The 23670-nt window shown below is 40.8% G+C and overlaps 1 protein-coding gene across 5 annotated transcripts in view; it reads left to right on the forward strand.

Moving 5' to 3' along the window:
• LOC131030760 (pentatricopeptide repeat-containing protein MRL1, chloroplastic) overlaps positions 1–23670 on the forward strand; it is a 268461-nt gene that overhangs the window by 61379 nt on the left and 183412 nt on the right. For 2 of the 5 annotated variants that reach the window (XM_059221492.1, XM_059221493.1), the window contains exons 9-11: positions 4952–5080; positions 5149–5340; positions 5418–5582. In XM_059221492.1, coding sequence (XP_059077475.1) covers positions 4952–5080; positions 5149–5340; positions 5418–5582 — 486 coding nt within the window. The remainder of the gene's footprint in view (positions 1–4951; positions 5081–5148; positions 5341–5417; positions 5583–23670) is intronic. The other 3 variants (XM_057961673.2, XM_057961675.2, XM_057961676.2) reach the window with 3 other exon arrangements.

Consider the following 23670-nt stretch of genomic DNA (forward strand, 5'->3'; position numbering starts at 1 on the left):
TTTTTTGCCAAGTTTGAACGCATAACTTAAAAAGTTCGGCCAATTTGACTAAAACATGCGATTTGTTTCCTTCGACACATTTTCACTTAATTACAAAGTTCGCTCCTTTTACTTGACTCTTTTAAAACAAAAATCGACCATTCAGGAGAGGATGCGCGACTTGCTTTTTAAAAAAAATGCCTTGCCTTTGCTTTGCAAACTTCAGACCTTTTGACTGATTTGTGCGATTTTGTGTGAAACTCGGGGTTGATTTTGGGTTTCATGATAGGAGTGTGCTATTTTCTTTGCCCTTGTGACTCCTTCACTCAACATAAAGTTGACTGGGCGAAGTTTGTTTCTGTTCTAAACGCCCAACTTACCTTTGACTCGCCCCTTTCGTGCGATTTCAAACAACTGCGACGTCGGGTTTATTGGGGACTCTGCGCGATTCTTATTTGCTCTCATCGGGGTTTTTGCTTGGTGATTTGAAGGTGTTTGTGTGATTCGAACCTTACTTTGGGATTCACAAGGCAAGGGGAGTTCTGGCTTTTGGATAGCAAGATAATGTTTGCATTTTACAGCAAATGCCTAAACTTTCCTTGCTATTCCCTCACATGCTCGACCCTTGACATTTTCATCGGGTTTCACTAGCGATTTTAGAGTTGGGGAGAACACAAAATTATCGATACCTCAAAAAAAACTCAAAATTTCATTACCGTGCCTTCATCGGCATTGTGAAGGCGTTTGAGAGCAATCACGTCATGCTTCTTTTGGGATTTTTCTCAGTATTTACGTAGAAGTGATATCAAATGATAAACCCCCCTGTGTTGGTCAATGTCATGGTTTAATTCAATGCTTTGTTGATTTTGGCTTCCCATCGCACTTTCTACTTCGGGCAAACTAAAAAACGGGGTCTCTCGTCCGGGACAGGGGTGTGTGTGCGACATGCACAACACATTCTTAGGAAGTCCAACTTTCTTGGCGAGCGTTCTTGAAAAGAAATTTTGATAGGAGTAGTAAGTTCTTGGAGCCAAGATGAGTAGAATGGTACTTTCCGTGTGCGGGTTTGACATTCTAGGAGCACTCCACACTTTGTGGAGAAGTTTGTCATCTTGGGAGAGTACCAACTTTCATATAGATTGATACCCTTTGCATATAAGGTATTGATGGTATGGTCAAAATTCATATTGTATTACCTCTAAAATTCATATAGATTGCAACATGCTATTGATAGTGAACACACCAATGTTGCCTCATATTTTGAGTTGGTATCAAGCTAACTATTGAATGTGATTTGCAAAGAACACATAAAGTTCATGCCTCATAGCTTAACTTACCAATTTAAGGTAAATCAAGAGATGGCAACACAAGAAGTATGGAAGGGTAATGCTAAGGTAATCATCTCATATCATGTGATAAACACTCCATATTTTTCATTTGCTTTTTCTTTTCAGTATGGAGTTCCAAGAAAGAACAGTATTTGGTTCTTGATGCAAAGGGTGGATTTTAAGAAATTTGATAAAATGAAGATCAACATTTCAAAAGAGGGATTCACAAGGTATGATGAAAACCTTAAAACTCAGTTTTTCTTTGAAAGAATTCAGATTTCCTTTGGTTCATGTTAGACACGTGAGGAAGGTAGATTACATGGAATGGAGGATCTATTGGGTTTGGTTTTATGGGAGTGAAGAGCCACAAAAAAAGGGGATTACAAAAGATGACAAGAGATGACTTTTTTAGAATGAATGCTTCTTGGTATTTTTGTTCCTTCCATAGAGGACATGGTATTTCCATCATGGTTTAATTTTTTGATTATGTTTTGGCCACCAACATTTTAAATAGAAATGTGAAGAATGTCAAGTTTGTGCCAAAGGATTCATGGGAGTTCATCATCTTCCAACCGAAAAGGTTGTTTATCTTTGGGGTATATAGAGTACGATGGAATGAATTTTTCTTTTGTATTATTACTCTTCTTCTGAATTTTGGATCCTATAGTCTAATCCAAGAGGCTGAAAATGTCTACTCGTAGTTTGAGGTAATGTTTGGTTCTTCGGTTATGCATTTTCATTTTATGTATCTCAACAATGTTAAGGTGAGTGAAAGATATTTATTCAAAAGATGTACCATAAGGGAAAGATTTAGTGAGCGGGATTCCCTAATGCTGAGACCACCAGATCTCTTATTATAACAGACTTTCTCCCAATCGAGGAGGGAGGCTGTGGTATTGATTGTAGAACTAGAGGCTGTTATAGCAGTCCTAATAACAGCAAGAATCAGACCCATAAGATCAGCAAATGTTTGAAAAGTCTCAATTTCAAGTTGCCAAATGATAGTGCACTTCTAGCTAGAAATCTATGACACTATTTGTCTTGCAGTGGGAGATTGTTTTGGAAGTACTTCAAGGTGGAAGCTATCAAGCACATTAGCAAGTTTTCTAACATGGTAGAACCTGTCATAAAATTATTTTCAATTTTCATGTTGAAAATTTTATGTAGACATCAGATTGTGCTTGTGGAATAATTCAGAAAGTGCATCGTCAACTGTAAGAAGGGCCTTTGTGTTGCAAAATCAATTTGTAGAGTTTGGTGGAGCATGAGATGCTATTTGATGATATCATTTTTCTGTCTCTTATATGTGCCATTACTGTTCCAAATCTATTCCTAAATACGCATCAAGCATCCTTCAAGTTGTGACCAAGTTCAAAGCAGTTTGTGTTGTTTCCTGTTGGGAGTATCTCCTCAACTTCAAGGAAAAAGAGGTGATTGTTTCGAGGTTTGGTATTTACTTTAATGAAGGTTTTATTTTTTATTTAAACCTTTCTATATGCTGTAATAACAGATTTATAATTTTAAGAAAGATTGCAAGAGCATCTTGTCTAGTTTTTTTAGTGACCTTACACATAAAAATATGGAAAGAAGTTGAAAAGAGGGGGTTATTGATTGAAAAAGATGCAAGGAATGCTACAAAGCCACATGTAATATGGAGTAAGATGTTGCATATTTAATATCATCTTCACAGTATTATAGAGCATAGGTAAACTTTTCAAGGAATTTTAGGATGCTTGAAAAGAAGATGCAACATTTTACAGATGCTAAGTCAAGGTTTGGTATGCAGTTTTTCATGACAAATCATTTTGGCATTAGGATCAAGGAATTTTAGGATGCTTGAAAAGAAGATGCAACATTTTACAGATGCTAAGTCAAGGTTTGGTATGCAGTTTTTCATGACAAATCATTTGGGCATTAGGATCTCGGAGCATCATCATTACAATTGTTTGAGGACAAGCAATTTTGGGAAAGGACTTGTCATGTCCCCTTTTATGAAAAATGGAAACTTACTAAAAAAGCAAGTTCCCACTATCTAGAAATAGTAAGTTGGGGCAATAGGACAATTTGGGAAAAATAATATTAACTTAATAATTTTTTTTTTTAATGCAAATCCATATTCCTCAAACAAATAGATATTAAATTAATATCCTCATTCGGTGGGCGTGGGTTTTTAGAAGCTTCCTTAGCATCCTTGGGTAATTTTGGCAACTAGTGGCTTTGTAATGAAACTTGCCTAAAACAAACATTTCCTTTTCATTAAAGTTTTCTTCATTTCAAATGGTGGGATTTGGGCATCCAATTTGAATTAAATATATTAAGAAATTTGGGCATTTGGAGGACATTCAGAATTTGGCTATTCGGTTTGAGCTTCGGCTTGTAGTTCTTTTGTGGCAGATAAACTAGTGGAGAAGGAAACTATAGAATGGGATGTTTGAAAGTTTTCAAGTGATCTAAGGACAAGAGTCAGAGGATTACCAGCTTTTCTAAGGACGGGATTCAAGGAATACCATAGTATAATCTCATTTAGAGATTACCATTGTGCTCAAGGATTCAACAATTTCAGCAGTTCTCTAGTTTTGTCTTGTAGGAGAGTTTTCAATTGTTTTTTCATGTGTTGAGTGTTGCAGAAGTTTGTAAGGGCATTGAGGACGTGGTATTACTGTTTTTTCTTTTTATTTACTGTCATATGTGTTTAAGATTCTTTTGGTGGGGTTTTGGAGAGTTTCCAGTGTGTTTTTGGGGTAGTTCGGAGGTGTTTGGCACTTTCTATGCATATCGTTTGGAGTATATTTTTCTGCAGATTTAAGAACTATTTTCAGAAGTTTAATTCAATGGAAATGTTGTGTTTCCCATCATAAATCTGTAAGCCAACATTTTATATAAAACTCATTTTAGCTTAAAGAGTTCATCTCAAGTCTGGGTTTTAATCTCTAGCTCTACGCTGCAGTTTCAATAATCTTGAAGTTTCAAAGCAAATGATAACATCTTATTCATGGATCTGATTTTTTTATGTTGAGGGATCATTATAGTGAGAATAAATTGGTTTAATTTGCTGCCCCTTCCTGAAAATGTAGATAAAGGTTCATACTTAATAATCTGGGACATTACAGTGAGGATTCAAAAGCATTACTATAAGTGACAGTAGTTCATTTATTCAGGGAAGAATTTGTCCTTATAACAAATTTCCAACTCACTCTTGAAACTATTGTTAAGATGATTGGTTACAATCATCTCTCACATAAACATACCATCTTGTTCCAGCATTTTATTCTAACTATAGGGTTGCTTGTAGTTCCAGTAACAGTTTTACATTGATTAAATTCTAGTAACATCAGGAAATGTATGATTTGGTGATTAAGAGATGACTGGCTTTAGATCTTCACTAGAAGTTTCCTGTAGCCTGTTTTTATCTGAAATATTTGCTTTACAGTTTTTATCAGTAATTTTTTGCAATCCGAGTATGGGCACCATTTCTATCTTTACACTTTCTGTTATTCCATTTGTTGTTGCAACATTGTTTTTCTTAATTGCACAAAATAAATAAATATTGTGAGCCAATCCGTTTCAAAAGATTTGTTACAGCCATAGAAGTACATTTTTTTTGTCATATCTGAACAGCGATGCTTGGATTTAATACATTGCAGGTTTTTCATGAAATGGTTAATGCTGGAATAGAGCCTAGCATTTACACATATGGTGCCTTGATTGATGGATGTGCAAGAGCTGGACAAGTGGCCAAGGCATTTGGTGTCTATGGAATCATGAGATCAAAGGTAATGCAATAATGTTTTACAAAATGATCTAAGTTAATGAGGACAAGAAGTTCTTTTAGCTGTTTTAGTCCTCTTTGTTGTCTCAGAAAATGAAGCCTGATCGTGTCATATTCAATGCTCTTATCACAACATGTGGTCGTGCTGGAGCTCTTGATCGGGCATTTGATATACTATCTGAGATGAGGGCTGAACCACACCCCTTAGATCCTGATCATGTGACAATTGGAGCTTTAATTAATGCTTGCTCACTTTCTGGCCAAGTAATTCTTTTGGTAATTTAACTTTAAAATTTCATTCTTGCCTCACATTTTTCCTTAGAAATGGGATATTAATGCAGGTTGATCGTGCACTAGAAGTCTATAAAATGGTTCAAAAGCATGGAATTAAGGGGACTGCAGAGGTTTATACGATGGCTGTCAGTGCATGCAGCAAAAATGGTGACCTTGATTTTGCCCTCAGTGTTTATGATGATATGAGAAAAAAGGGTGTATACCCTGATGAGGTCTTTTCTTTGAACTTACTTTTGAAGTTTACATTGAGGTGTCTTTTTTGAGTTTATTGTGAAAAAATCCATGGCTGTAATGTATTCCAAATAATGGATTAAATGAGTATATATCAATATATAGTTTCGGAGATTATCTCTAGATATGCTGTTGATAAATTTGGATTCTGAATTTAAATAAATATGTAAAAATGCAGCAGAAAATAGATCTATGGAATAAAGGTAATTGTTGTGACCTTTTCACACATCGCTCTCTTTTTGCCGGTAGTTTTAGGTTTCAGGTGGTTAGGCAGAAGTCGAGTCTCTCTTTGGGTCAGGATGAAGTCATTATAGCTCTCAATGCTTAAGTGATAGATAGAGGTCAAGATGATCATTAAGTGATGCTTCATAGTGTGACCTTCAAGTCAGGGTAGGGTATGAGTCTTAGGTGTGATGAGCAGTGAAGCAAGCAAGTGGACATCCTTAGGTCAGAGCATAGAAGCGAGGAATGATTGAGGATTAATAATCAATCAACTAAGGTGAAGTGCTTAATGAAGATCAATCAAGGTCTAGGTGATGATAGAAGGAAAGAAAATGCCAAGTCAACCCTATGAAGAAGTCACTCTACACTTGGTGAAATCAATGAGTGATGAGGTTGGAGTGAATTATCTAGGAGTTGCTCAAATCCATGACCTTGATGAAGTTTTTCCTTGGGTCACCAAAATTCACGATTGATATTACTTAACCCATCGATGCTTGATGATTATCATGTAATTTGTTGATCGATTGCTATGTAGAATGATATAGACTTTATGGATGTTATCTTCTTCTCATGCTTAGTTGATATTCTAACTAATGCTTTCAACCCTCATTCCTTGATAGAGATTGTAATATCCCCACAATTTTTTTCAAAATTTTCCAGTTACAACACAACAAGAACCTGTTAAGGTTAGGAAATCAAAATACAATAATGCTGAAATTGTAACCCTTCCACTTTTTGATCACCAAGTGCCCAATATGGGAAGGTGAGAGCATACGGTGTTGAGGGGATTGTTAACTTCAAATAACTGGAAATATTACAATACTTGGGCGGCAAGTCAACAACCCCTTCCTCTTTTCAGCGGGATGATGAAAATACTCAAAGATCACTTGGCGGTAAACCAGCCAAGGACAAGCCAAGAAATTGAAGTAGCAATCACTTAACCGCTTATCCAGCAGGAGGACTAGAAATGAAATTACAAAGCAACTCTACCACTTATGCAGCAGGAGGACAGTATTACAATATTCAAAATAGATGGCAAAGCCAACCTCTTCTACTTATGCAGTGGGACTAAGAGCAATAATCCACTTAGATAGCTATTAGTACTACAAACCAGCTTTACAATGCACAATATGGATTACAAATCAGGAAAAATCACTATTCCAAGGTAGGCGGCAAGGCCAGCCTCTTCCACTTATGCAGTGGGACTAAGAAAGATCAATAGGAAATTGTTGTTAGTACTACTACCAGCATTACAATATGAATCATAGAAGATAAGAATGAAGAACCAACAGCTGCAAACAATTACCAAGATGTTTCTCTACACACCAAAGAACCCACACACTCTAAAACCAACTCCACACAAGAAAGACACTCCAAAATTAGCAATCTCTAAATTTGATATACTCCCAGCACGCTGAAAACACACAGACCAGCAACACCAAATCCCATTAAAATACTCACAACTTGCTCAATTCTTAACCAAATGACATGAAACTGAAAGCATAAGATCTCTAGGAGGTAGGCAATCAATCCTAGGACAAAAAAAATGGCAAACTGACCCCGATAATTTATACACGCATCCCAAAGCACTCAGCCACATGGTACGATTTTGCAAAAATAAAATTTAAAACACCATTTAAGACTCTACAAACTCACAAAATGAATCACTCAAACCAAAAAGAGAGATAGAAGAAATACCCAGAACGAGGAGGATGACACACTGAGACTTGCGACCAATAATCTACTTCAGCACACTCTGCGACCAGCAACAAGAGCACTCTGAAACCACACAAATCTTCACCAACGTTGAGCCCAATCTGCTCCTCTGGATGAGAATTAGTCATACATTCAGCTAGGCGCTATCTTTCAAGCACAAAATTGAGGCACTAGGAGGTATGCATCCCTCGAAGTAAGAGTCTGATGACATTTCGACAACACTTCGCTATCATAACAAGATTGGATACCCAAAACAAGAGCCCAACACTCTTATTTATAGCTTTTGAAGCTCCAAATTCAAATTCAAATTCACTCCCAAATGGATGCCAAATCCAAATGCACATTCAATTCTCTCAAATTTGTAATTTGCATTTCATTTCTTTTTTCCCCAAAATCGTCCATCACAAGGAAGTAAATATACAATAAAAAATATCAATAAAGTGCATTATGGTGTCCAAATTAAATAAGTGGACTACTTCATAAAATTAACTTATTTCTTTCTAAGGCATCCAACTTGCCTTATTAATAATTCACTTATAAAATATTTTTGCTCAACCATGAATTCGCCCAACATAAATGAGAAAATGACTTTTTAATATAACTTAAGCAATCCCTTTAATAAATCGTCCATTTTTGCCCTAAGTTATAATTCAACTTAAAACATCATTTTCCATCAAATATTGAACTTGCCAAAACAAGCTCCAAGAGTATGGGAGATCAAACTGAAAGAATTGCCCTGCCGGATATAGCCACTGCACTAAACTGTAGAAACCCTGCCAAAAATGGCACTAAATCACTGGATCACCATGTCAAGCTGGATTGCTAAAAATAGCCTGTGTTGCATTGGCTCAGTCTGAAACCCTAAAATAGTGCTTACTAAAATAGTGTCTCCAAACTCCGTCAGGGCACAAACCGGGAAACAAATGTCACTTACTAAAAATAGTAAGTTTGCCAAAAGTGAACAGATGGAGATGCATGTCACACTGCTGTGAAGCTCTCAAAAAACCCAGAAAATAGATTGTCCTCGCCCTCACTAGCTAAAAATAACACTTCTAAAAATAGCATACTGCTAAAAATAGCGTGTCCAAATGCATTTTAACCACATTTGGAGAAGCCGTCACAACTTACTAAAACTAGTAAGTCTGGAAAAGTCCTCATATGCAGTTGCGTGTCACACCACCACGAAGCTCTTTGAAAACCCAAAAGGAATCTAGAATCAGAACTGTAAAACTCCAACATATACACCCCTGAAAACACCAAAGGATCCTCCTAGAAAATAGGAAACCCTAATTTTGCATTTGACTGGCCTACACGCATCCGAGGATAGGCTAACAGTCACTGGAAAGCGTAGTGCTAAAAACAGGGACATTACAGAAATCTATGGTCTCTTAATCATAATTGCCTTCTAACATCATTCGCTATCAATATTGATCATTCTTGTCATAATAAAGGTGATCGACTATCTTCTTTGATGCTCGATGAGTATTCCTTTAAATCGATAAACTTGATTATCTTATTTTATCATTGATTGGTGCTTAATCCATACTTGTCATGATGGCTTAATATGTATCAAACATTATAATCTCCGATACAAGGTGCCGTGGTGTTTATCATATGAGGCGATCTTGATTATATTAACTTCTGCTCTCTTCCAATTATTGGAATTGTTCCGTACCTAACTCTTTAGGGGACGATGACTCGTTTCATATGATCGAAGGTAGAATTGCTGCCTTTGTAGATAATGTTCTAGTGTTCCATACCAACTAAGATCTTAGCTTTTACAACAAGTCGTGATCTCTCATTTGTCTTCTTCTTAAACTGAAATAACCATAGCAATCGCTATCTCCAATTAATATTGATCTTCATCAGTAGGTTTTTTATTTTTCCATGTTGATTCTTAATCTTGATGGTCGACCTTTTCTATGATGATAGTGATGATTGACTTCATGTTTATAGTTGCTCTTCTCATAACATCTTGCAGCCATTATTCTGTCTTGTATGACGATTCTTGATTAGGATGTATGGTTGGTATTCATGTCATTGTGATCTTTGATAATTGTTAGATCAATGTAATGTTTACTAGTTCTCATAGTGATTAGTTTAAATCTTTAACTAAAACTTATTTAATTGCTTATCGAATCTAGTTGTCTTCAGGTCTGGAATGGGGACATTACATTTGTGAAGTTCAATATGACCAACAAAGTACAAGAGATCATGACTTTCTTGAGCTGCTCAAAGTTTTGCTGGACTGATATAGACCCGTTGGTGTGCGTTTTATCACTCTTTGAACACAAAATAAAATGTCCAAGGACACTCTATCCTCTCTTGATCAAAATCACTAGGTATGCTAAGATTGCATGAAGATCATACGACGATTCCAAGGTTTATATGTGCGAACAAGTGGTTTTATGTTGGATATAGCTTCCTTGGTGATGTTTGCTGAAATTGCAAGGGGACTTACGCTTAACCTATGCAATTCACAAATGAGGGTTTAAACAGATTTGACAATAGATTTCATCTTTTTGGGATTTTCAATCTTGGATTTCAAAAAGAAACTGAAAAAGGGGGCTAAGGGTTGAGAAATTCTCTTCTAACCTAGGAAATTCAAGAAATGGTGTTGAATAAGGTAAAATGAACCACACTTTGGCTCGCCAATTTAATCAACTTAACAAAATAGGTGCAATCTTCAGGGGTTTGTGTTGTCGGGTAATTAAGCATTAAGGTAAATTGTGTTAGCATCGACAGTTAACCCGTCGGTTGTCGGCAGTTGGTACCGGGTAACTGACCAGACTCCTTTATATTGTATCTATTTCCAGTCTTTGGACATGCTATTGTAGTCGAACATATTGCTATCATTGTATGTACTGGCTTATTATGAATCAATAGAACACTTGTGAGTTCTTGTTGACGTGTATTTTGTACACTATCAAACACAGAATAAAATACCTAAAGGGTACCTTATCCTCTCTTGAGTAAAGCCTCTGAATGCTGAAGATATCGCGAAAAGGATCAATCAGGGTGACTTCAAGGTTCTTCGTTGTAGGATCTTTACGTGTGGATAAGCTCTCTGTGGTATGATGTGATTTGCTGGAATCACAAGGGGACTTACATTTGATGATTGAACGTCTGATCTGCTTCGAATATTGCTGGAACACAGGATTTTACTAGCTTTGACTTGAAAAAAAAAGAAAAGATGAGGGCGAGGAAAGGATCTAATCCTAACACTAAGAATGTAAGAGCAATGAATGATCTTTGATGAAATTCTAACTAAGTCTTGTTTTGACATCACAGGACCATCTCCACAAGGTTAGTGCGATCTTCGAAGGAAAGCTTTATGATGTTCAAATCATCACTGCAGGCATAGACACCATTAGGTTGATGCATATCAATGAAGAAGCGACAATTGAAGCTAAGCTTAAGCTAAATGATTCCAGTTGACTACAAAAGGCAAGTCTGCAATCAACAAACTGCTAGTAGTATGGATATACGAATTCCACCATCAATCAAGCACATTTCTTCCATTCATCTAATCATCTATCATCTAGGATTGAAGATTCAACAAGAAACCATGCATATTGCAAGAAACGACACACTTCACCATTACTTCAATGAAAATGGAGTTTGTTTACAATCAATGGCAACAATTTCTTGCCTTGTCCTCCTACTCTACTCTAATTGCTATTCTATCAACTAGCTAATCACCTTCTAACTATTCTCTATTCACTAACTTCTCTCTTCTATTCTAACTCTCTAACTATTATCCTTTACAAATGAAGAGCCGGTGCTTATATAGTGCCCACAATACAATTCGATGGCTAAGATCAATTTGAGATCAATGGCCAAGATTCAACAATGAAAACCCTAATTAGGGTTTGTTACAACCATTACATAACATTTAATGCTTGACCAATGAAAAAAAATTACATTTTAAGGACACATGTCTTCTCTGGAATTCGACCAATAGATAGCTGGGGTAGGTACATCGAAGTTTGTGCCACCTTCCATGAGTTAGGTACATTGAATCTAGACATGCTGAGGTGGACCACACTGACTGGAGGAGTGATGACTAGGATGCCAACTCGTCAGACACTTGGTTGATACTCAATTTGGTAATGTTGAGAAGTTAGCTTTAATTAACTCTTCTGGAATTATCTGCTTCTTCAACGAACCCTTTGCTTTGACTTCTTGTGTCCCTGATGTGCAGGATGATTGATGTACCTCGCCTTGGAATGCTGGATTGGAAGAGGTCGCCCTTGTTGATGTTTGATCGAAGAAAGCCATCCTTGTCGATGCTAGACTCGAGGAGGTCGCCCTTATCCTTGCTTGATCGTCCTTGGAGGAGACCGTCCTTGATCTAGCTTGATAAACCAACTCCGGGATCTCCATTTGATGCCTACACAAAATATTAAAGTTAGTTTTTTGAGCATCAAACCTTAAAGCATGAAATTTAAGACCTTTCAAAGGTAAAACTTAAGATATTAATTTGAAAAAAGTCATGATAAATCAAGAATTACACATTTTCAAATTAATAATGAATGAAATTTGGATCTTCAAGACTTAGACTTTACAAAATTGCAATGGGATCACAATAAGTCTTGAATGAGATCTTCAAAAAAGATTCTTCATACCTCCTCCTTTGAGTATTTAAGTACAAAACCTTGAAAAAACGAAGGAAGAAAACCGGATTTTGATGGACAAGCTTAGATTATAGTCCTCCCTTGGATGAATTACGCCTCCTCTAGCTTGGAAAAGAACAAATTCCACTTGCCTCCTCAAGATCTGGAAATTCGCCTTCAAATGTCTTCAAAAAATCTGGAAATTATCCTCCAAACTAGCAAGAAAATCGCCTCTCCAATTTGCCCTCCAAATTCGCACTTGAAGCAATGAGTGAATGACTTGAACTGTGAAAAACACCTCCAATATATAGAGCGCTCACCTTCCACTTACCCATGAGGCCGACCTAGCAAATAAAAGGTGAAATAATAAATAAAATTGCAAAAAGGAGAGGCCGACTTGATAAATAAAGACAAAATAATGCCTTGTGCGCTCAACTTGTAAATTTTAATTTCACAAAAATTAATTTCAAATGCCTTTATAATAGAAATTCGATTTTTTTTGAGGCCCAAAATTAATTTATTAAATGCCAATTTTATTAAATTTTTCAAATATTCCAAAGTTGGCAATTTTGACATTTAATGTGATTTTAGAGGATATCAACGTTGGGATATGGCAAAAAAAATAATGAATGCCAATGACTTCGCTCTGGTCCCTTGGAGAGGGACAGGAGCACTTTTCTCAATCTATGTCTTGCATTCCTCATTTTTACGTTTAAACTTCATCTAGGCATTTTAAAATGACATTTTCAATTGGAACCTTGAGTTTAATTCACTTGATCTTTAGAAGGAACGTGACTTTAGGACATTTTCGCCCTGGACCTTGGGTGAGGGACAGGAGCACTTTTTCACTTTTGTCCTCAATCCTTCATCTTTCATTTGTTGATTCTCGTTGTGGAGTAAGGAATGACCTCTTTCACTTGTTCCATGCATGCTTAACTCGTTTTTGCAAGGCAAAATAAGTGTTCCAAGGATTTTCGCCCTGGTCCTCCAGTGAAGGACAAGAGCACTTTTTCATTTTTAGGCTAGGATTCTCAAATTTTGAAGTCAAATCTTTGTTCACCATGCTTTAGAAGATCCTTACCATCTCGCACAACTTTGCCTTAGCATAATCTCGGAGGGAATTTGTTGATTTCATAAAAATCGCCTTGGTCCTTCAGTGAGGGACAGGAGCACTTTTGAGTCCATTGCATGAATTCTTGATCATATCAACTTCAAATTATCCTCCAGGCGTAGAATATCACATTTTACTCCCTCTTGAGCCTTGGAAACAGAAAAAATCATTTCAAAACGTAAGGTAAATGGTCATATTTAGAAATTGCGCCCTGGTCCCTTGGAGAGGGACAGGAGCACTTTTGCAAATTGTCGTCAAAATTTGCAACTCTTGCATCTCAATTCCACCTCGAAGCATCTTAAACATCATTTCAAACTTGCGCCTTGGCCTAGGTTTGTGCAAAATTGGCGAGAAAGGCAAGATAATATGTTTTTCGCCCTGGTCCCTTGGTGAGGGACGGAACACATTTTCAATTTCAGGCTTATCCGTCCTTTGCTAGCTTTCCAAATTATCTTCAACGGGCCAATCATGTCCTCCTCCATTCATTTCAATCACAAACTTGCCTTGGCCTTGCAAGAAATTTACACTTTTTTGGAAAATCGCTCTGGTCCCTTGGAGAGGGACAGGAGCACTTTTTTACATCTTGGTGTATTTCTTTGTCTTTTAAACCTTCAATCGAACTTAAGGCATAAAACATCATTCGTCCTTCCCATCCAAGTCAAGTTTTGCCATAAAATATCAAACAAAGAGGAGAAACTTGAAAAAGCGCCATGGTCCTTCAGTGAGGGACAGGAGCACTTTTTGTCATTTGGGTTGATTTACTCGTTTGTGGACCACTTAAATTATATTCAATGGACAAAACATGCTTCCCTTGACCTCATCAAATCATAAAATTGTCTTGATCTTGCAAAAATAGTGCAAATTTGAAATTCAAGCTCCAGTCCTTCAGTGAGGAACAGGAGCACTTTTTGCCTTCTAAGCCAAATTGTCTCACCTTTCACCTTGAAATTCCTTTGCTAGGGAAGATATCATCTCATTACACACCATGAATAAGAGTTCAAGCCCGAGAAAGGTCTAAAAATGTGTATATAAAGAAAATCGCTCTGGTCCTTCAGTGAGGGACAGGAGCGCTTTTACCTTTCTAGACAAAAACTCCGTCATTTCATCGTCTTTGATCAAGTCTGGATGCTCTATCACGTTCATTTCGTCCTCCACCATGCCTTTGATATCTCAATTTAGCCAAACAAGGTCAGGAATGACTCCAATAAGCTTTTTCGCCCTGGACCCTTGGTGAGGGACAGGAGCGCTTTTCGCTCTGGATCCTCAGTGAAGGACAGGAGCAAAATTTGACTTTTTGAACTCTCTATTAGGATAATTTTTATGGAATATAACATTTAAGTATAAGAAAATGTCACTTATACTTTAAGTTATATTCCATATATACTTTCAGGATGTTTGAGAGTGGTTTCAGACCTCCAGGAGTTATATTGCAAAATCTAGTTTTTTGAGGTTTTTCAGTTTCCAGACTTAGTCAAATTTCAGGATCAGGACTTTCAGACTTAGCCAAAATTTCAGGATCAGGACATCACTCAAGCAGGACCTGCTATCCATGTGATCCCCTTGGCGACACTCAAAATGCAAAGGCTAACGGACAAAACCCTAAAAGACCTAAAAACAAACCCTAAAAAGCAAAAAGCAAGGGTCCCTATTTTCAATGGGGCGATGTGTGAAAACGTCACAACAGTTCCATATATTCTGTGTACTTCTGTCATTTATGCAATGCCTTAACCTGACACCCTACGGGGAAAACATCTGGCGTCGTTGCCTAAGTAAAAACCTGGGAGCAACGGAGAAAAGGACGTACTACATGGCACACGGATAATGGGACAACCATTACTAGAAGGAACGAGTGACCCTGACAGAGAACCCGAAGAATTGTTCGAGGGGGAAAAGACACTCACGAAGGAGTTCTCCTACATCCTACAGGCGGCAATCAAAACACACGTACGGAGGGAAGCCACTGCCTAAGATGTCCCAGAAGATGCTGTGTGGAGTTCGCTCAGAGTAAGCCCCGCTGTGAATCGGTTGATTAGCGAACTGCCTAACCTTTTGGCACAAGGATTTTTGGCTCTCCAGAACCGAAGGGAAGACATCTACCGAGAGAACCAACGACAGCAAATTCTACGGGAATTTAGGGAGCGCCAAGAAGATGAGCGCAATACATGAACTCTGATGGTCAGAGAGAAAAAATAAGAACACCCCCATTGTAATGAGTATTTCCATGACATACATTATGTACGAGGGATGAAGTAATCAAAGTGTTCTGTTTTTTTAATTTGATGTCTTGTTTTAACCCATGAAGAAAGAGTAGAATTAATTCCCAATCTGTTAAATAAAGACAAATACAAAAAAGAATACGTAGGGGACGCGAAAGCCGCCCAACGAGCACTAATTCTTGAGCAACAAGCCGAACGAAGGAGAAGATTCAGAAAGGTCGCCGAGGAAGGAAGTGGTGAAAGTGGCAGCCATGGTTCTGGCAAGGACCAAGAATCCGTGCTAATCGAAACCACGAGGAAACAATTGGGGGATTTGTCCCTCACATTGGAAGAGATCAGCGACGGAAGTACGGTGGACTACACACCGTTCAGAGGAGGCGAGAACTGAGACCGAAAATAGGGAGACTGAGGGTACCGTTGTAGCCGAAGGTGTCCAGGATACACAAGGGCACGGTACGAGAAGTAACTTGTTCGGTTCGGGGTCATCAAACCCTGCCAGTCAAAGTAACCCGACGGGCACTAATGTGCCAGTTTCTGTAGCACCAACGTCCGGAGGGGTAGGCTCGGGAGGCGGAGGCTCACTAGGCACAGGTTCGGTAGGCGCAGGCGCAGGAGGCGTAGGAGTAGCAAAACCCAAAGGAGGGATGGCAAGTAAACAAAAATTGCCAAAGTTCACAGGGGACGACAAGGAAGACCCTGTACGACACTGCCGTACATGTGAAACTATTTGGTCCGCCAACGGAGTGACAGACCAGGATGACTGGGTACAACAGTTCCTAGCCACGTTACGCAGAGTTGCCATAGATTGGTACTCCGATGTTGACAAGCAAAAAGTGGCCACATGGGCCAATCTATAGAAGGAATTCAAGGAGTTTCGGTTGCTCCGTGATGACAATGAAATCGTAGCCGAGATATACAGTACCAAACAAGGTACCAAGGAGACAGTATGGGCATATAGCCGGAGGCTGAAAGAATTGCTGGGTAAAATGGAAAGCCAACCGACAGATGGATTGAAGAAACGATGGTTCGTTGAAGGGTTGAAATCCTCCCTACGGAAGAAGATGAAAATTGTACGCCCGACGTCATATGACAATGCCTATAATAGGGCGATGGACTTGGAGAGCGAACACAAAACAAGAAAGAAGAAAAGTAATAAATCCTCATCCGACAATGACGAAGACTCTGCAGGGGAAAGCAACAACGGTGGCGAATCGAGTAAAAAGGTGCATGCGCTCCAAAAGGATATGGAGCGAATGTTGAAGGAATTCAAAGCCATGAAGGGGAGTACAAGTAAGACTGAAGAAAACGACGTGTGGTGTACGGAATGTAGGAGTGACGGACACACCAAGGGGTACTGCCCCAAGAAGGCTTTCTACGACACTTGTCAGATTGTCGGACATTTGACAAAGGAATGTCCCTACAATATGAAAACCAGGAGCCAACAAATTCTCTTCACGCAAGAGCAGCCGGCCGTCGGAACTTCGCAAACCGCCAACAATAATGCATCATCTGGTGGATACCGGAACAACCGGCAAGGAGGGAAGACCAATAATAACAATAATAATAGGAGCCGGATCCAATATGATGCGAAGGGACGACCAATGATCCAGTGCCGAGCCTGCAATCAATGGGGCCACTTTGCCAGGGAATGCACCTCAGAAGAAACTCCACAAAAACTATGCAAATGGTGTGGGCTTGGAGACCACGATGATGGAACTTGCCCAAAGTCTGGAGTGAACCTGCTCAACATTGACAGGACGGAGGAATGGGTATTGGCAATCACACTGTCACAGGCAAAGAAGGCCACATACCCGGACCCTTGCACGGAGAAGCAGCGGGCGCTGGAGGCGAAGGCTGAAGTGGCGAAGGAAATGTTGGCACAAGGGAACACTCAGGAAGCGACAAGTACTTCCCGCTCTGAGGTTGAGGAAAATATCCTGAATCAAATGTTGCACATTGAAGTACCTGTGAAGATGAAGGACCTCCTGGAAACGATGCCGCAATTACGTACGGTGCAAGTAACTCCACAGAGTCAGGTGACTCGGAATACGGATGTTCCTGGCGAAACACCAACAAACCCATTGGTCCTGACACTATACAGTGGTCGGCACCCAGCGGTGGTAGAAATGGGAATACTTGGCACCATTTTGACTGACACCATTGTCGACGGCGGGTCGGGAGTGAATGTGCCTCCGAAAGAAACCTGGAAGAAGCTTGGCAAGCCGACACTGTGGCCGTCAACCTTCAACTTACTGGGAGCGGATCAACATGGTATCAAACCTCTTGGAACGCTCATGGCGCAACAAGTGACCATTGGGACACAACCATTTGTCCTCGACTTCGTGGTGATTCAGCTCGCGAAGAAAGGATACGACGCCATTCTTGGCAGAGGATGGTTGGTGGTGGCCAGAGCGAATCACAACTAGAAGCGTAACACGCTGTCCATGGAGAAAGCCAGGCGAAAATTCATTAGCGACTTGAAAACACAACTCGTGAGTGAAGAACTCGCGTTAGAATCGGAATCAGTCGGCGAGGGCGGAGTTGACGAAGGAAAGTATAGAAGGGAACCGGATGAGGAAGGCGTCCTGGGAATCCAAGGATGTTCGGAAGATGAGACCGATTCCCTTAATGGGCTCTTCCAATGGCAAATGGAAGACTACGAGCTGCTGTATGGGTGCAACATGTTGCAGGTTGACGAGGAGCCAGACGAAAATTAATTTTCGCCAGCGTATTGGGAATACACGGAAGGCGATGCTCCAGTCAACGAGGCACCAACACATAGGTTTGACATGATGAAACCAATCCAGTATGAAGAGTCCGTAAAACCTACAAACCTCGGCACGGAAGCAGAGTCAAGGAACATCCTAGTTGGTGACGACTGGAATCCAGTCCTGAAAGCCGCTGCGTTTAAAATATTCATGGAATACAAGGATGTATTCGCTTGAACGTACAAGGACCTCAAAGGGGTGCTGCCAAAACTGTGCGTACACCAAATTCCACTCGTACCTGGGGCCGTACCTGGGGCCGTACCAAATGAATAAAAACTATGCTGCGAGAGTGAATGATGAAATTGAGCGTATGCTCAAAGCCGGGATTATTTTTAAAGTGTAGACCAGCGAGTGGGTGTCGCCCATAGTGATATCCCTTAAAAAGGAGGCAAACTAGATCCAAATCTGCGTGGATTTCAGATGGCTTAACGCGGTCACCATAAAGGACCTGTTTCCAATACCATTTACGGATAGCATCTTGGAGGAAGTGGCCAGTCATGAAATTTGTTCATTTATGGATGGATTTTCTGGGTATAACTAGATATCCATTGTCGAAGAGGATAAATTAAAAATGACCTTCGTAGTGGAAGATGGCGTGTACACGTATAACCGAATGCCGTTCGGGTTATGCAACGCGCCAACGACATTCCAGCGGATAATCCTTCACATATTTGACAAGATGTCAGTAGGGAACTTCAAGGCGTTCCTTGACGGCTGGTCCATCTACAGTAACCAGGATGCACATTTGGCCGCACTTGGCGAATGCATGGAGAGAGGCAGGTGAGCCCGCTTAGAACTCAATCCCAAAAAATGCAGATTCATGGTGCCTCAAGGGAAGCTGTTAGGACACATAGTGTGTAAGGCTGGACTCAAGACTGACCCGGACAAGGTTCGGGTGATAGTGGAAATGGAGGCACCGACAGATGTCATGGGAGTCAAATCCTTCCTAGGACACATAGGGTATTACAGGCAGTTTATCAAAAATTTTGCTCAAGTATCCTGCGCTCTGGACATGCTGACGAGGAGAGGTGAACGGTATGCATGGGGGACGGCTCAGAAAGAAGCCTTCCAAGAATTGAAGTCACGGTTGGTAGGTGCGCCAATCCTGACATATCCGAATTGGGACAAAGAGTTCCATGTACACGTCGACGCATCAAATTTTGCCATAGGGCCACACTGGCGCAAGTTGGCGATCACGGGCTAGATCACTCGATATACTTCGCGAGCAAACTCCTGTCAAAGGCGGAAAAAAACTATAGTACGACAAAGAGGGAAGCCCTGGGGATGGTGTACTCCATCCAGAAGTTTAGACATTACTTACTGGCCACGCCGTTCACATTCTATGTGGACCACCAGGCATTAATGTACCTGGTGAATAAGCCAATCATTCAGGGGCGAATTAGCCGATGGCTGCTGCAGGAGTTTACACTCAACATTATTGTACGACTTGGGAAAAGCCATGTGATAGCCGACCGGCTATCTAGAATCAAGTCAGGGGAATCGACGGAAGGAGTAAATGAAGACTTCTCGGACGCCCACTTATTCTGCATTGCCGTTCTTCCTGCCTGGTACACAAGCATCGGGGAATATCTGTCGACATCACAATTCCCTAGAGAGATGCCACCAGGGGAGCGAAGGAAGCTCGTACTAAGGAGTAAGACATTTCAACTCATTAATGGCCTTTTGTATAAAATGGGACCTGACCAGGTCCTACGACGATGTGTCTTGGAGGAAGAAATTCAAGGTGTTTTACGAGAAGCACATGAAGGCCCGGTAGGAGGGCACATGGGGCCCAACACCATGGCTAGGAAAGTTCTATTGGCAGGGCTATGGTGGCTGACACTGCACAATGACGCTCGGGAGTGGGTGAGGAGTTGTGACACATGCCAACGGGCGGGGAGGCCGCTGAAGAAGGATTTTATGCCCCTCAACCCGTCCAATGCCCAGGAATTGTTTGAACGATGGGGGTTGGATTTCATCGGACCTTTGAAGGCAAGTCAAGCCCGACGGTGCAGATACATCGTGGTGGCCACATAATACTTGACCAAGTGGGTCGAGGCACGGGCTCTGCCAGACAATTCGGCTGTCAGTACGACAAGGTTTATCTACGAGGAAATCATTACACGGTATGGGATTCCAATCCAATTGACGAATGACCGGGGAGGACATTTTGTCAATCACATAATCCGGTTGCTCACGACGGAGTTCAAGATATTCCACTCCTTATCAAGCCCCTAGTATCCTTGGGCGAACGGGCAAGCCGAGGCGACAAACAAAATACTTGTCTCTGTGATTTACAAGTCTTGCTGAGTGGAGAAGGAAGATTGGGAGGAACGCTTACCGTTAGTACTGTGGGCGTACTAGACGACATATAAGGTCACCACAGGACAGATCCCCTTCCAGTTAATGTTCGGGCAGGAAGCGGTGGTGCCAGTGGAATTCATGGTGCCGAGTCTTCGGATCGCCATTGACAATAGACTAGGCGACATGGAGAGTCTCCGAGAGCGGTTGTACGCCTTGAACAAATTGAATGAGCGACGGATGATGGCTCAGTGGGCGACAGAGACGACACAGCAGAGGCAGAAAACGTGGCACGACAAACACCTGCGAAGAATGCAGTTTACTCTCGGACAACTCGTGCTGAAGTTTAACGGACGCAATGAAATAAAGCCTGGCAAGTTCAAGGTAAAGTGGCTGGGTCCATTTAAGGTTCGCGAAGTTGGCGCGAACGGAGCCATTAAACTATGGACGCTCGACGACAAGGAAATACCCGATGCAGTCAACGAATCGAAATTAAAGGTGTACCAGGAATGACGGGAACGCCCAGACCATGAAAATTGAAAAAATTGAAATTTTTTGAAAAAAACAAAAAAAAAAAAAACATTTTTGATATTTTTTTACAAGCAATGTTTTTAATTTTGGCAAATATTAAAATGGGACTTAGTCAGTGGAGACATGAAGGAAAATAAAGTGCGGCATACATTGGAAATGGCGAAATAACAGTCTTAATTCCGTATGGACTGGGGCCAGTGAGAAGGAAATTTCCATATGGAAATCATTGCCAGGTCGACGGAAAGCATTGCCAGGCCAACGAAATTACTAGTTTTAGTACGAAATTACTAGTTTTAGTACGGAATTACTAGTTTTAGTACAAAATTTCTTGTTAGTACGGAATTACTTGTTAGTACCGAACAATTCGGTACGAAGTTGCAGAAGGACACTGTACGGAATAAGGCAATTTTAGTACAGAACAATTTTGTACAGTTCTGTACGGACACAAGCGCTAGGAAAGAGAAAAAAGCTGTACAATTCCGTACGGTCATTGGTGTCAAAAGAAGGCAAAAGGGCCATACAATGGCAAATTAGTTGATCCGCAGGGAAAGAGAAAGGTCCATACGGTTTTGAATTGACAGATGTTTTGATTACCAGGTGCCTATTCCGTACACCATTTCATCCAGCACTATACATGAGTGGAATCGACCATAGTACGTGAGCATAATCAGGGAAAGAAGTCGAAACATCCTGCAACTGTACAAGAGCAAAATTTGCCACGCCGTACACACTAAGGCAACCATACAACCATACTGGAATTGGCGAAAAAGACAGTTAGGACACTGGGAACGGTTAGCATTTGAACCCTAGGAAACACAATTCAGTCGATGGAGCAGGCAACTAGAAGGTTGAAGAAATTAGATTGGCGAAGGATGCTACATGAATCCTAGAGAGGACAACACGGAAAGGATTCAATGGGTGACCAACAAAATGTGAGCCGGGTGAAGGCCGTGGTGCAAGATGCACGCACGCACAAAGTCACGCCAGACACTGTGACGTTTGAGGGACTAATTGGCAGTACGTGCAGACAATGGTGGGAAACGGCCCTAACCCCAGTTGACATTGAGGTCAAAGTAGCCCTTGCCAAAGCACACGTCCATGATGCAGTACAAATGCCCATCTTTTCTATTAAGGAATTTGAACCATGCTTGCGCATTATGATCAAAACCTATGATCCAGAGTTGCGTACGTTGTCATTTAAGTTTCAGCATACAGATATCATAGTTTCTTTCAATCTGGATGATTTCGAGAGGGTTTTTGGCATCCCGGATAAAGGGAGAAAGATTGACAAAAATGCAACGAAGATGTCCCAAGAACGGAAAACGCAACTGTTAAAAGAAATGTGCCGGGATGACTTGGCGACAACCGACTGGGCAAGGATTCTAGCACGACAGGGTAGAGGGTTAAAGAAAACATTCCTGAAACCTGGCATCTGGCAGTGCTTGCTCGATTTGATGTAGAGTCGATTAACTGGCACAAGTAGGGCGTCGGATGCAGCGGTACCTATGATTGCACTGATGGAGGGTCTGAAGAAAGGTATGGTATATGATTGGGCGAGTTTGTTATCGGATAGAGCCCACGATTTCCTGATGCTGAAGCACAAAGTTTTTTACATGCCGTACCATGCCATCGGGTTGTTTTTGGACTCTGTACGAGTACAGGTACCAGCCAATCTGAGAGGGTGGCGACCACGAGATTGCATTGATTCCTTACAGCCAACTATTTTCTATTGGACAGAGTTGGATGCACTCATGGCTGGTGGAGAGAGTCAGACTAGCAGGAAGAGAAGAAGGCAGGTCCCGGTGGTGGTGTTGGCTAGTGACACTGATTCAGGCCATGCAGAGAGTAGTGCAGACGAGAGTGTGGAGTTCGAGGAGACATCAAGGTTTTCCTGAGGGGACACTACTTTCCGACTCTCGAAGCTGGCCGAAGTAGAGTTGGAGACAGGGACCCCTGGTAGGAAGAGGGCGGTTGTGCAGTGTCTTTTGGCCAGGTACCATGTGGAACCCGCGGGCTGCCAGCAGGGGCTGTGGCACGACCTCCAGGAGAGGGGGTTCGGGCAGGGCAGTTGTTATTCACACCAGCATTCCTGCACATGGACGGGGAATTGACACCACTTTCCTCATCTGGGGTGACGACGAGAGTCCTTCTTGGGGCGGTGTTGTGACGTTTTCACACATCGCCCCATTGCAAATGGGGACCCCTGTTTTTTGCTTTTTAGGGTTTGTTTTTTTGGTCTTTTAGGGTTTTGTTAGTTAGCCTTTGCATTTTGAGTGCTGTCGGGGAGATCAATAGGATAGCAAGTCCAGCTTGAGTGATGTCCTGATCCTGAAATTTGGCTAAGTCTGAATGACTTGATCCTGAAATTTGGCTAAGTCTGAATGACCTGATCCTGAAATTTGACTAAGTTTGGAAACTGAAAAACCTCCAAAAACTAGATTTTGCTATATAACTCCTGGAGGTCTGAAACCACTCTCAAACATCCTGAAATTATGTATGGAATATAACTTAAAGTATAAGTGACACTCTTATGCTTAAATGTTATATTCCATAAAAATTATCCTGATAGAGAGTTCAAAAAGTCAAAA

The sequence above is a fragment of the Cryptomeria japonica genome, chromosome 5 (assembly GCF_030272615.1).
Source record: "Cryptomeria japonica chromosome 5, Sugi_1.0, whole genome shotgun sequence".
In the NCBI taxonomy this organism is placed as follows: Eukaryota; Viridiplantae; Streptophyta; class Pinopsida; order Cupressales; family Cupressaceae; genus Cryptomeria; species Cryptomeria japonica.